This window comes from Sphaeramia orbicularis, chromosome 19, assembly GCF_902148855.1.
Source record: "Sphaeramia orbicularis chromosome 19, fSphaOr1.1, whole genome shotgun sequence".
NCBI lineage: Eukaryota > Metazoa > Chordata > Actinopteri > Kurtiformes > Apogonidae > Sphaeramia > Sphaeramia orbicularis.
The window spans coordinates 38297835-38312521 of record NC_043975.1 but is presented as its reverse complement, the minus strand read 5'-3'; the positions used below and the strand labels follow the sequence as shown (position 1 = coordinate 38312521).

At 39.3% G+C, this 14687-nt stretch overlaps 2 protein-coding genes across 5 annotated transcripts in view; both read left to right on the top strand.

Annotated features, from left to right (window-relative positions):
- Positions 1 to 788: 788 nt before the first annotated feature.
- ercc4 (excision repair cross-complementation group 4) lies at positions 789 to 12896 on the top strand. Its single transcript, XM_030122305.1, has 11 exons — positions 789 to 1103; positions 2623 to 2803; positions 2903 to 3098; positions 3278 to 3485; positions 4357 to 4537; positions 4721 to 4846; positions 4958 to 5059; positions 6429 to 6993; positions 8553 to 8645; positions 10826 to 10938; positions 11827 to 12896. The coding sequence occupies exons 1-11, from the start codon at positions 927 to 929 to the stop codon at positions 12564 to 12566; spliced, it is 2682 nt and encodes an 893-aa protein (XP_029978165.1). The 5' UTR covers positions 789 to 926; the 3' UTR covers positions 12567 to 12896.
- Positions 12897 to 13802: 906 nt separating this feature from the next.
- mrtfba (myocardin related transcription factor Ba) overlaps positions 13803 to 14687 on the top strand; it is a 33455-nt gene continuing 32570 nt past the window's right edge. For all 4 annotated transcript variants that reach the window (XM_030121617.1, XM_030121618.1, XM_030121615.1 and 1 more), the window contains exon 1: positions 13803 to 13957. The gene's annotated coding sequence lies outside the window, so the exon portion shown is untranslated. The remainder of the gene's footprint in view (positions 13958 to 14687) is intronic.

Here is a 14687-nt window from a genome sequence, read left to right as displayed (position 1 = left end):
ATGAACAGAAAGAAAACAGGAAGTATAATCCACAACTTGTACATAAAGTCCAGTGAGTCCTAATGAGTCCATGTGTTGTTTATGTAACTCCACTCAGACTCACTGTGGATGACTGACAGATGTAAACATCAAGGAGGTGAAAGTTGGACTTTACGTCTTTATCCTTCAGTGAGTCATGGCCATGCGTGTGTGTGTTTGTGAACGAGGCGGTGGGCTCGGCATCGTCCTGCTCCTTCTGCCGTCACTCATGAACACAGGCCTATTCTTGTCTCCTCAGCCTCCTCCTCTCTTATGGCACAGAAATGTGGGCTGACACAACAGAGTGGCACAAAGCCCAACTGGCAGGCTTTGTTATACAAACATATTAAAGCTCTGCTTCTGTCTCTGTGTTACAGGAATAATCCATCTGAAAATCATTCAAACAGCTATTAACACTTTACCTGACATCCCCAGTATTGTTTGATAATGTATAAAATTCGCACCTCCACCAGTTACAATAAAGATAGTCCAACTAATTACAAAATCACGGTTGCAGTTCGAATTAAATTGAACAAAACCAAACCTTTTTTTTTTCTAAAATAAACTATTTAAAATATATTAATATATATGTCAATAAAATGGGATAACCAACTCTTGAGTTCTTTTGGTTGCGGTTGAAACAAAAATTCGCGCACGTATTTTTGCGGTTCTTGTCTGTCTCTGAGTACTCCGGGTCACTAGATGGCGCTCTTGGTCTTGACCACCACAGTTTCCGTCGTTTAACGTCACGTGACCGGATATGCAACTTCAAAACAATGAACAACAGAAATGAGAAGTGTTCCTGTAGGAGGTTTATGATGCTATAGTACTCTTTTGGATTGCGTAATCACTAAAAGGAAGAGGAATTGTGTTGTTTTCGTTCTTGTTCTTTCGGTAGCGGTTCCGTCATGGCGGGGCCGTTGTTAGAGTTCGAGACGGAAATGTTTCTGGGTCTGTTCGGCTCTGACGGGCTGCTGGTGGTGGCGGAGGGCATGGGGGTAGACCGCATCCTGCTGCAGTTCATGAGGGTTTACTCAGAACAGGGAAGCCTGGTCCTTCTGCTGAACACAACCACAGCTGAACAGGTATATTGACTGTTAACAGAGCCAAAGGTTGTCCCCTACATTTGTCTGATTGCACCAAGACAAACCACGTGTCTTCATGTGAGTTGACTTTGACTGTTAGGTAAAGTAAAGGAGTGGGTGTTCAATTCCCTCTTCGAGGCTTATGGCAAAAGCATATGCAGAGTAGTCGTGTAAGCAGCTATGGTTATTTGAACTAGTTACTAGTAGTTATACCAATAACAGCAAGTTCCGTTTGCTGCGCCTCTCCTCTCTCCCAATCTCTCCGTCTCTCTCTCCCAATCTCTCTCTCTCTCTCTCTCTCTCTCTCTCTCTCTCTCTCTCTCTCTTTCCTCACCACTGTACCCAAGTGGTTGCTCCTGGAGGATTCTGTTGGTGTCTGTGAATTGGCTTAAGTGTCTGGTTTAGTCCATCTTTAAATGTAGTGTCATGAGATAACTTTTGTTATGATGTGGCGCTATATAAGTAAAATTTGATTGATTGATTGACATGATCTTGTTGAGTAAGGTTCATTGGTATAGACTGAAATGTGATAGCTGAGCTCATCTTTAATATTATACAAAGGTGTGCAGCAGTAAAATTTAACACACATAGTGTTTGTAGCATTTAAATGAATAAAAAAAAACTATAGTGTATGGAGAAGCAAACTTTTTGTGGAAGGTTGTGATGCAGGACTTTTATTTGTAGTGGAGTATTTCCACAGTGAGATATTAGTAAGTTGAATGAATGTGCAACAATTAATTGCTTATCTGTTTATAAAGCCCAGAAACATCAAGTTTAACCGGTAGTTCTTACTAACTTTTAACACACCATAACAGTCAGGACTTTTGGGAACTGTAGTTCAAAGCTTGTTGATGCTGTCAGTGGCTCAGTTCATCCTCCAAGGCACGTCAATGTGCATTATTTAAGCACTTTGTATTGCCTTGGATTGTAAATTGTGGAATAGTGAAAAGAGTACTTCAGAATTACATGGCAAATACACATGCAGTTCAATAAGAATTAGGCTTATCAAATCTTACAGTGTGATTTAGAGCCAGTTGTGTTTTAACCATGTATTTAAAAATGTCTATATCTGGGGAACAACTCAGTGCTGCTGTTGAATTAGGCTCTGGCTTCTAGAGTGTAGAGTGTTTAAGACCTAAGTCATAACTTGTAAAATAGTGGCAGTACTGTAAAATCTATTCTGTATCTACAACTGGAGGTCAGTGTGAGGACTGTTCCCTATGTCCTTATTAAAACTCTGGCAGTCTCATTCTTTATGAACAGCAGCTGTTTAATGATCTGTTTGGAAAGTGTAGCCAGAGGACCATTACAATAGTTGACCCTACGGGAGATAAAACATGACTGATGAGCTTCTCTTGATCGTTTTGGGACACAATCCCTTGATACTGACTGCTTCTACAGTAATAGATTTTTTGTGACTTGATTTTCTTACTGAAGATGAGGTTTGAGTCTATGTGTGGAGGATAAGTTTAAGAAAATACATGAGTTTCCAATGTCTTGTTTGCTCTTCTGTCTTTAGGAATATTTTACTGAGCAGTTGCGAGTGGAGGGTGTGACCCACCTGCCAAGGACAGTGACCAGTGACATCCAGAGCACCGAGCGTTTTAATGTGTACACTGAAGGAGGGGTATTGTTCGTAACCAGCAGAATCCTAGTGGTTGACTTTCTCACTGATCGCATCCCTGCTCATCTCATATCAGGTATATGATATTGGCCAGATTATAGCACTTTTATAGATTTTTTTGTTATATACTCTGATTTTGATTATTCAGTAAAAACAAACCCTTCATTTTCTTTAGGAATCCTGGTGTACCGTGCTCATAAAATTATTGAGTCCTGTCAGGAGGCATTCATTCTCCGCTTATTTAGGCAGAAGAACAAGACGGGCTTCATTAAAGCCTTCACTGACAAGGCCACAGCCTTCTCCTCAGGCTTCTGCCAAGTGGAGCGTGTGATGAGGAACCTCTTTGTCAAGAAACTCTACCTTTGGCCAAGGTACAATCAAACAGAATAGACTAGTCAAAGTATTTTATGTATTAATAGCTAGTCAACTGTAGTCAAGTAAATTTTACATTCTGGTCATTTTGGATAACTGTTTTTTCTCTGCATCTTCTCAACTTTTCATCCTGGACTTAACATGTCCACCTTTACTCTCTATTCGCTTCATTTAACAGGTTCCAAGCATCAGTGAATACAGTGTTGGAGAAGCACAAGCCGGAAGTGGTAGAGCTTCATGTGTCATTGACACCAGCTATGAGGGCCATCCAGAGCTCCATCCTGGACATTATGGGTGCCTGTCTGAAGGAGCTGAAACGCTACAACCCAACTCTGGAGGCTGAGGACCTGTCACTGGAGAACACACTAGGCACTGCCTTTGAAAAGGTTCAGTGGTTTATTTAGATGAAGTGGAATTTTAATATCAATTTTGAATATTTTACACACTAAAATGGGGCTGTCAAGATGGTTTTTAGTTGACAGCTAGTTTTGATAGAAAGAATTGCAACTGATGAATGGACAATCAGAATAAGTGCAATATGGAGATTACGTACTGTTTACACTGTGAAGACAATCGTCTTCTGTTAGTGCCCACATGTGTTCAATACCGTCTGCTGTTAGTTTCAGAGTTCCTGTAGATTTCAACAAGTTTAAGTTAAATGTCAGACTTTGTAAAGACCGTTATACTTATGTCATATTCTGTTGTCCTGGGTCTGGATGTATGTGATGCCTCTAATGTGAATACAGAGTAATACTGTGAGACAACTGGTGTCTGCTGATGGCTTTTCAGAGCAGCTGTATGTTTTTCTGACTTCCAATGTAAGTCTAATGTCCTTATTCCTAAAGCCATAGTTGCCAGAAACAGCTGACGGTTTCCAGCCCAAACACTGTTCCGCACCACTGAAACCTAAACAAAATCACCCCAAGAATTTGATTAAGATATAGTCCTGTAATTTACATACCACTTACTGTAGCCTACCATACTTCACAACTATAGCGGCCTAACACCACAGTGAGTTGTGTTTTCCTGTAGCTTATATACTGTTTATGGTGTAATGTTCCTCTTTACTCATTTGAAAGCACCAGCTCAGTCAGAAGAATGAAGAAGATGACTGCAAAGAACCACTGCTTGTGAAGTGAAGGCAGTTTGATGATGGTGTAATCTGTCTTTTAAAAACCTGTCAAAGACATTCTAAGGCCAAAAACTCAGATTTTTAGATTTGTGGATTTACTACAAGTCCTCTCTTTCTCCATCTAGACCATTCGTCACTATCTGGACCCCCTGTGGCACCAGCTTGGAGCAAAGACCAAAGGCCTGGTCCAGGACCTCAAGGTGCTGAGGGTTCTCTTGCTCTACCTCACCCAGTACGACTGCGTCACTTTCCTCAATCTGCTCGAGTCATTGCGCTCCAGCCAGAAGATCTTTGGGTCCAATTCAGGTGAACCACAGATCTGAAACACTACTATTAGATGTAAACAAACAAATAAATAAATCTGAAAAAAAACATTGAGCCCATTTATGTCATCCACATTAAATGCTCTATAAGAGCAGGTTGATAATAGTTTTTATACTTCATGTTGGCTACCCCTGTGTGATTGCATGTGCCTGTTGTTGCCTTCAGGGTGGCTGTTTCTGGACTCTAGTACCTCAATGTTTTTGAATGCGAGGAGTCGAGTGTATCGAATACCAGAGAGCAAGAAGAAACTCAAAGTTGGAGCTGATGCAGAAAAACAGAAGCCAGCCTCAGGTAAGTGACCCCTGAACAAACATCTGGGAGAAAAAGTATTCATCAGAGTTGATTTCTACATTGTAATATACATGTATTATTTAAAATGACTAAAGGCTGTGTGTATTTCAGAGTTGAAGCGGGAACTGGTGCTGGAAAAGAGCCCCAAGTGGGAGGCTCTGACAGAGGTACTGCAGGAGATTGAGAGAGAGAACAAGAGCTCTCATGAGCCAGGTAAGAGCTCATTACTGTTGAGGCATCCATTATGTAGTGTTTTATCTGTCAGGGTTATTGTAGTTAAACTATGACAAAACCCTGAAGTGAAAAAAATCATTGTGTTAACTGACATGTTTAAAATGTGATTGTCACATAAACTAACAATTTCTACAAGATAGAAATGTGGATAAAATCAGCTTTTTTTGTTTTCTCCTTATTAGTGGTCCTTAATGTACAAAACTATATTGCCTTTGTAAAGTGTGGGTTCTTTACAGTAGTTGCAGCAGCCCTACTGCCCAATAAAAATTGTGAACCTTAGAGTAATTTCATATCAGTTTTACGGTATCATTAATTTTTCTCCTTAAAAGACAAACTCAGACAGTGATAAAAGTCTCTTTATAACCTTCACTAACAGCATCAGTCAATCGTTTACATTATAGCTCGCTGAAAAGCAGAGCAACAATCAAGCAATGGTTATAGCACCTCTGCTAACCTCCTCAGTCCTCAGACCGTGATTTGAATTATGGGAAGTTGTGGCCTCTTTCACGATGGCACACTGACATTGCTTTCTAGGTCACAATCAAGCATTGAGAATTCGAGAGGCTGAAAAATAGGCAAATTGAGAAGAGCCTTATGTTTGACCTCAGGCAGGATGAAGCTCTGGGGGGAGACCAGCTGACAGTGCCCCACTACTCACTATTATGGTACAACATTACCGCAAAAACGGGACGGGGTTGGGTGACAGTTCAGTGCATATCTCAGCTACATAATACATTGACATCTATGGAAAAACATCCAAGCTATTCTTTAGAAAAAATTATGATAACTGAACAACTGTTTTGCCTATTTTAAAGTAAAAATATTTGAAATTGCTCCTTTAATAAATACCGGTTCTTTAGTATTGCTTATCTTCATCAGAGCTCTCCCCATAATACTTTGAAAAAGGTGAAAAAATAAAAAAACATCTAAAACTATTCCTTTAATCAAAATAACAATAAAGACAGGTCCCTACCTCCCCACCACCTAGAAACAAACACAAATGCTGGTGTGACAGGGTCTTTTTCATCATTGCTCCCACCCTCTCGAACTCACTCTCAAAAGCCATCAGAGACTCCTCTTCACTCACCACATAAAAAAAAAATACTCAAGACTGACCTATTTAATTCCACCTTCAAACACTGATGATCTTTACTTTTCACTCACCATTTGTTTTTTGTATTTAATCTCATTAATTTTTTGTTTAGCGTCTTGGAAAAGCCCCAAGTATAATGTATTATTATTATTATTATTATTATTATTATTATTATTATTATTATTATCAGTATTACTCTTATTACTAATGAAACTTTCAAACCTATACTAATGTTTTGTGTACATGTCGCCCCAGGTCGTGTGTTGATCTGTGCCAGTGATGACAGGACTTGTGCCCAGTTGCAGCAGTACATCAGGCACGGCTCTGACTGGCTGCTCAACAGATTATACACCCGCACAATCGGTAAACGGGACACCGCTTCAGCTGCCGCCTTTGAACTCGGCTCGCACAAAAAGGGGAAAGGCTGGACCAAAAAAGGAATGAAGGGAAAGGAACCTGCAAAGAAGACGACTGCAAAGGCAACAAAAAGGCCGTCGCTGACCCTGACTCAGATGGTGGGAAAGGAGGAGACCAAAGAAGTAGCAGTGATGGGCAGCAGTGGTGATGAGAATGAACTGATGGAAGAAGATGGAAGTGAAGAAGAAGAGATCAAGTTAGATTTGTCATCCGATGCTTACTACGGAGTCTTGAAGGAGCCGCTCACCGTGATTCACCCGCTAAAGGGCTGTGTTGACCCTCACAGCCTGACACGGGTGCTGCATGAGGTGGAGCCTGATTTTGTGGTGCTTTACGACGCCGAGCTGAGTTTCGTCCGCCAGCTGGAGATCTACAAAGCAAGTCGGCCTGGAAAGCCTCTTAGGTGTGAGACAAAAATATGAAAGTAGCCCTGTTCCATGAATATATGATAAGTATTCCATCAGAAACTGTAAGAGTTGGAAATGTTTACGAGTAGCCTAATGTAGGTTATGTTTGAAGAAAGACCTCAAGTGGGTGTCCTAGGCTTTTGTGCTGAAATGCTGCCAGGTCTTTGGAACATTGTCCGTGGTCAAATTTATTGTACATTAATTTTTTATATGTAGCCTACCCATTTCGGTTAAGCTACAATCAAAAGCAATGAGGAAAAAATATATATATTGTTACAACATATGGAGATGGTTTGAAACTTGTATGTATTTGCACATTGAAACAAATTAAGACGCACATTTTTAACATCAACCCATCACATGAACATGCCTCAATTGGCCAGTAACGACATGTGTTTGATCACGTACGTCAAAACATGTTCTCAATTTTACCAAGATTTTTATGCTCAAGCCAAGTTGGAAAAAATGAACATCCACTCTAGATGATCAGCTGACTGTTCCCCAGAATATTCATGAACATATGGCTGTTAGTAACAACAGGTTGTATGGACTGATGAGACTAAATTATTCCTTGGTCTCAACAGTGAAAAAAACCTCATAGTGATTTTTTGTAACGGGAGAGAGCACCACCGTGGACCAGTTAGATGTGTGTATTTGAGGCAGCTGGTAGCACAGTGTGTGTTGTGTATGTGTAATAAAGTTCCCCATAATTAGGGGTTAATGCTTAACTATCCAGTTTGTGTAATCCAGTGGTTCTCAAACTTTTTACAGTTGAGTACCCCCCTGACTACCCCCCCTGAAATATACTTTTTTAGCCAAGTACCCCTTATTCTCATTTCAGCATTATTGATTGAAGAAATTTGGCAAAATTTGTTCCTGTGCAGAAGGTGCCTGTTTTTATTTTCAAAATTTTGTAAACAAACCATATATATTTGACTTTAATATATTAAAAAATATTTTTATAAGTAAATTTTATGTGCAAGATATAAACTGAAAAGTGCCCTCTTTCATTGATAAGAAAAACAAATTAATTGGTCATTCATTATTAAATGGACCTTTCATCAACAACAAATAATGAATTAATTACTAAATAAACTCATCTTGAATAATATGAAATGGAAATGTTCTTAACATGTTAGTCCTACTAAACGTTAAACAAGATGATTGACAATAAAACTAGGAGTGTCAATTTTATTATATTAATTTATTTATTGTGTTTTATATTTCCACGTTAAATCTCATTATTTATTTTTTGTATTCAGTACATGATGACTTTTTGCAAAAAAATTTCAAGTACCCCCTGGGCTTCTTCCTAGGGGTACATGTACCCCACTTTGGGAAAGACTGATGTAATCCAAAGACAGAACAGCTGTAAGAAATTTTTTTATGTTGCAAGAAAGCAACCTAGTTTATTCAGTCCAACCTATTACTGGAAGCAAATATTTCTTTTTTTTAATTGTATTTTTTTTTGTTACTATTTTAACAGCTATTTCACATTATTTTCTAGTGCCTGGAGCCACAGCCAACTGATCAATCTAACATTTTGTTTCCTTAGGGTGTATTTCCTTATATATGGAGGCTCAACAGAGGAGCAGAAGTATCTGACAGCGCTCTCTAAAGAGAAGAAAGCTTTTGAGCATCTGATCAGGTCAGAAACCTTTTTTTTTTTTTTTTTTTTTTTTAGCAAAGTAGGTAAGTATGGAAGTTATAATACGTTAATGTTGATATATTCCACAGCAACTCACCTAGGATCTCGCTCTTCTTTAACCCTTTCATGCACAAATTATGAGAACCTTAATCAACATTGATTTCCTGAGTATTTTTATTCCTCTTTAGGCATGAAAAAAACAATGTGACAAAATTTTCTTATGAACCTATTTTTCATGGAGTTAAAAAAATGTCAGCTTGACACCATGCGTTTAATTTTGGAAGCAAAGAAACATGGATTTACTGATATATCATGTGAAAACTATGAAATAAAAACCTTTTTGATGCTGCTAATCTGCTGTTTTCTCACATTTTAACATACTCTAATACTAGTCATTACTCACTTCATGGACATAATATGCAAAAAAAACCAAAAAACTTTTTTTGTTAAAAAAACAAAAAACAAAACAGTTAATTGCAGTTTAGTAACAATAACAAGCAATTGATTTTTATTTATTTATTTATTTATTTATTTTTGGTTTAGTTTATTTGAATGTGCAACAAGTCAAAGCAATCGTACTTAGTCCTTAGGAAAAAAAAAACAGGTAGTAAGAGGTCATAGAAGAAAACAAAAAACAAAACTTATACATGACTTCATTTGCACATTCTAAAAGGAGTGGAGGAAGTATAATTTATTTATCCCACCCCTTCAACACTCAAACATGTTACTGCAGATCCGGTTTATCAAGAACAGCAAAGTTACACTAATGGTCTGAATGTCAGTGTATTATTATGGGATGATGTGTAAGTGTCTACTGTGTTGGCTGATATGGAACTAAAACAATAAAATCCATGAATATACCAGAGAACAGCTGGAGAAGAACTGTCCACTGGAGTGACCACTGTGCATGAAAGGGTTAAAATGTATTTTCTTTAAAAACATCCATGTGAAAGCTTCATCTAAGCTGAGAATCCCGAAGCTCAACTCCACAAACTGTTATAGTCATGAGTTTTTGAAGTTTGGGCCTTGGAGCTAAATTTTATCATTAGTATGTATATTTGAGCCTCACTGGCTGCTTATTACCTCTGCCAAGGAGGTTATGTTTTTGTTGGTGTTGGTTTGTTTGTCTGTTTGTGTGTAAGATAACTCAAAAAAGTTATGGGCGGATTTGGATGAAAACATCAGGAAATGTTGATACTGGCAAAAGGAACAAATGATTAAATTTCGGTGGTGATCAGGGGTGGGGGAGTGGGGGGGGGGGGCATGGGGACCCACTGATCTGCCTTGGCGGAGGTCTGCGTTTTCTTTTCTAGAAAAGCACTCGTAGAGCGCAGACCTCCGCCAAGGCAGATCAGTGGGTCCCCATGCCCCACCCCCGCCCCCGATCACCACCAAAATTCAATCATTTGTTCCTTGTGCCAGTATCAACATTTCCTGAAATTTTCATTCAAATCCGGGGCACTGATCTGCCTTGGCGGAGGTCTGCGCTCTCCAAGTGCTTCTAGTTTTCCAATGGATCAGTTTGAAACTTTTACTGAACATCCAAGAAGCCCTAAGGCTGGTTTACAATATTAACCATATTAATATAAATAGTAGTTGTCACTGAAATCATAATAATAAACAAAAATAATTTGTTACTTCCAATTTTGAAAAACTCATGTCTCCACTAGTTTCACTAAAAAGGTTTGAAATCCTTATTCTGATTGTGTAGCAGACCCTGACCTTTTCAGAACAAATTTCACTATGTCGAATGCATTGCAAGCCATCCTTTGGTCTTCGTGGATGTTCAGTATAAATATCAATCAAATCCAGAGAAAAAACAACATGCTGCACACTAATACCCCTCAGTCAGGATTGACAGATAGATGGACAGATGACAAAATGATTACAATACCCCTTCAGCCAGTTGGCCGAGGGGTAATAAGCAACTGATGAGGCTTAGAATACACATACTAAAAATGACATATAGCTCCAGGGCCACACTTCAAATAATCTGTAACAAAAAAATGTATTTAGGGGAGAGCGTTAGGATTTTGCAAGGTCCAAGTTTTCACATTGACTTTTTTCCTTCAAGAAAATCCATGATGTGAACTGGACATGAACATGTTATGAATTTGGAGTGCATTGATTTGCTTGTTTAAGTGTTGGCTACTTGTGCGTGGTTGTGTGCTCCTCTGCAGGGAGAAAGCTACCATGGTCATCCCAGAAGAAAGGGAAGGGCGAGAAGACACCAACCTGGACTTGGCAAGAAATTTAGAGCCTGCCAATGCCACCACCAACACCCTCAAAGCAGGCATGTCCATTTCTGTAGTCTCTAAGGGTTGATGGTCTAGACCAGGGGTGTCAAACTCAGATCCTCAAGGGCCAGTATCCTGCATGTTTTAGATGTTTCCCTCTTCCAACACACCTGATTCAAATGATAAGCCTATCATCCAACTCTGCAGAAGACTGATAACGACCGTCAGGTGTGCTGGAAGAGGGAAACATCTAAAACATGCAGGATACCGGCCCTCGAGGACCGGAGTTTGGCACCTGTGGTCTAGACAGTTGATTCTATAGGTGTTCTTGAATGTGTCCAACTCTGCATTACCCAAATTATGGGTTCAAACCCAGTGTAGGTTTAAAACAAATTAAAATAGAAAAGTACTCCTTTTTTTCTGTTCCTTTTCTCTCTTTCTCCTCTTATGAACCTGGACTTGAAAACATAATAGTGTTAGAATAAAATACTGTACATATAAAGTTTGTATGTGGGAAGGGGCTGAGTTATGATTTTAAAAACCTCCAAATTAATTGTCACTATTGAGGTAAGTCAAAAAAAATCTTTCTTAGCAAGAAGGAGAATTTATTGAGAATGTTTTCATAGTGGAAAAGCATGTCAGTGGTGTTTGGAAGTGTTAGCATTTGAGTTGTTTGTTCAGTTGGTGTGTTGCCTGCTAGCTAACATGACTTATCAGTGTTAAGTGATTGCTGATAATATCTTGCTTTCCAAGTTTGGCATTCTGTCCCTGACTTGTGGGCTTGTGCCTTAAATAGATTCACCACCAAAGTAGATTTAACATTATGTTGATTGTAGCAGAGTTGGTAAAAGATGTAGCTTTTTGGGTCCTGAGGAGATGGCAGATTTCCCTTAGGAGTCTCTAGTTGAAATGATATCAGTGTTTTGTTTGTACTTTGATTTCAGGAGGCCAGGAGCAGCCCAAAGAGCCTTCGCGAGTCATTGTGGACATGCGTGAGTTCCGTAGTGAACTGCCATCCCTTCTCCACCGCCGTGGACTGGACATCGAGCCCGTTACACTGGAAGTCGGAGACTACATCCTGACTCCAGACACATGTGTAGAGAGGAAGAGTGTCAGTGATCTTATTGGCTCACTGCAGAGTGGCCGTCTGTACACCCAGTGCCTCTCTATGACTCGGTACTACAGGAAACCAGTGTTGCTCATTGAGTTTGATCCAAGTAAACCGTTCTCTTTGATGGCCCGCACAGATTTCCGACAGGAGATATCATCGAATGACATTTCTTCGAAACTCACTTTACTCACGTTGCATTTCCCACGCCTTCGTATACTATGGTGCCCTTCCCCTCACGCTACGCCTGAGCTCTTCTTAGAACTGAAGCAGGGCCGTCTTGAACCAGACGCCGCGGCAGCTCAGGCAGTTACAGCTGAGTCGGACACGGTGGCTGAATCCGCAGATATCTACAATCCGGGACCTTATGACTTCCTGTTAAAGATGCCTGGGGTCAATACAAAAAATTGTAGGGCTCTTATTAAAAATGCCGACAGCCTGGCAGATCTAGTCAAACTCAGCCAGCACAAGCTAGCAGAAATACTCGGGAACACAAACAATGCTAAGTTACTGTATGAATTTTTGCATAATGTTGCAGATGTCCCTGCTCCTGTGCAAAAGAGCAAACAGACGTAACAGTGACTCATGTCTCTGTTCAGACTCGGTTCATGTTGGATTTGTACAATACTGTGGATGACTCATTTACCAGCAAATGTGAAGATGATATCATATTAATGTGTAGAATTAATGAAAATAAGTCAGGTTTTGGTATTGTGTCATAGGTTATTGGTTGCTACTTTTAAAGATAAAGATAAAAAAAAAAAAAAAAAAAACATTTTTAATGAATTTATAATGGAAATAAAAATTTATTTTCATAATTTCCTTGTTTAACCTGTCATTTTATAAACAAAAGCTTGCTACACCATATAGATATTATCCCATCCATCAAATGAATTTGAACAACAGTTACAAAAGATTCAGAATGTTGAATGCCTAATGCTATTTTGCTTTAGAATCTAATTGCAGCATGAATAAAGATGCTTCCATGTAACCCATACTAAAAAACATAATAGTGTTAACATGAACATTATTACTATTATTAAAAAAAATAGAGCTGCACAATTAGTTTTCAGCATTGTGATATTGCATTTTCCGGCTAATTTAAACAGGGTTTTATTTATTCTTTTGACAAAGGAGAAGGATTTCTCCACCACTAAAGAAACAATTCATCCTTCAATTTGTGACAAACAGTACAGTTGGAGAAATCTTATTTCACTGGACAAAAAAGGGATGAAAAAATGCCATCTGAAAATAAATCTAGCAGATAAATGTATAAATAACAATTACAATACATGTTCATGAGATGTAGTGGACTGAAAGTAGAGCAGAATTTAGTGGAAATACTCGAGTAAAGTGCAAGTACTAGTAGTCATATTAATAGCACGTAGTACTCTTGGTAAATAGAGAAGCTTGTTTTCTTATAGCTTGTTTTTCTTAAAACTACATTTTGAGGTGAAGTCTAACAAAATATGGAAAAATAATTTTAAAAAAAAATAGGAAGAAAAAATTGTAAACTCAACTTGTAACATCAACATGAACCATCATACCACTATTGTTATTCAGAGGCAAATTACTCTGTCTGCACAATTTGTTTACAGCTTTGATACATTGTAATTTCAAGGAAATACAAGAGGAGTTAAAAGTGTTTATTTGTCTTTAGAAGGAGTGAGATTTTCTCCAACCCACAGAAGGAACATTTAAAGGTAAGTACAATTCAAGTACTGCAAGTCAAGTTGATCATGAATAAAGTGTAGCGGCCCTGCCACGCCTCCCTGTCCGACAGCGTCATTACGTCACTCTACATCCGAATCCAGACCAGTCGCAGCCATTTTACCCTGTGAAATAAACTTCAATCTCATAGCAGGAGGAAACAAACAAAATACGGAGCATAGTTCGACTGACATTATTGGATGTACCTCTGTAAACTACAGGCTGGACTGCTTCTGGTTGAAACTCTTCATAATTCGGTAAGGCTGCACACCACTAAGGCGGCGCTGCCTTGTTTTTAGCATATTAGCCTACGTTAGCCACACCGAGCTAACTAGCGAGAATGTGAGGAGGTTGTTGTTGAGGAGTGTTCGTGTTGTGCGCACAGAGACAGCGGTCTGAGCGTGGCAGCACAACCCGAATTACGAGTACCTGACCCTGCCGTGTAATGAGATATTTTTCCTTGTCTGTGAAACATTTGGCACCAAAGTTGTTTGCCGTCTTTTATGAAAACGGCTGTCAGCAACAAACTCACCTGTCAGATTTAAAGTAGCTAGCCAGCGTTAGCGTGTCCCACACCCACCCACCTCCTCCACTGCGATAATGTTCACTGTGGAGGAGGCGACAGCCATGTCAGCCAATAATACTCCCTTGGGGAAATGTATTTTTGTCTCTAAACTTGAGTGTTGCCAAATTTCTCTGTGCGGAGATTTTCTTTTGGTGCTGTATGCTGATTTATTTGAGAGTCCGGATGCTCCGTGTCTTGACAGACAGCATCCCAGTGAGTTGGCATCAGTATTACTCAAGTAATAGAAACCACGCACGGACCCGGTTGTGTAATAAGGCCCCTCTCGCTTACATGCATACACGCGATGATGTTATCTCTGTGCCTTCAAATCGATTGAACTGAGGAAAATGAGGCAATGCTGCAGCAAATACGAACAGGTCGCTGTCTGTCTGAGTCATTCAGACAAGGCAGGATGTGGTGGA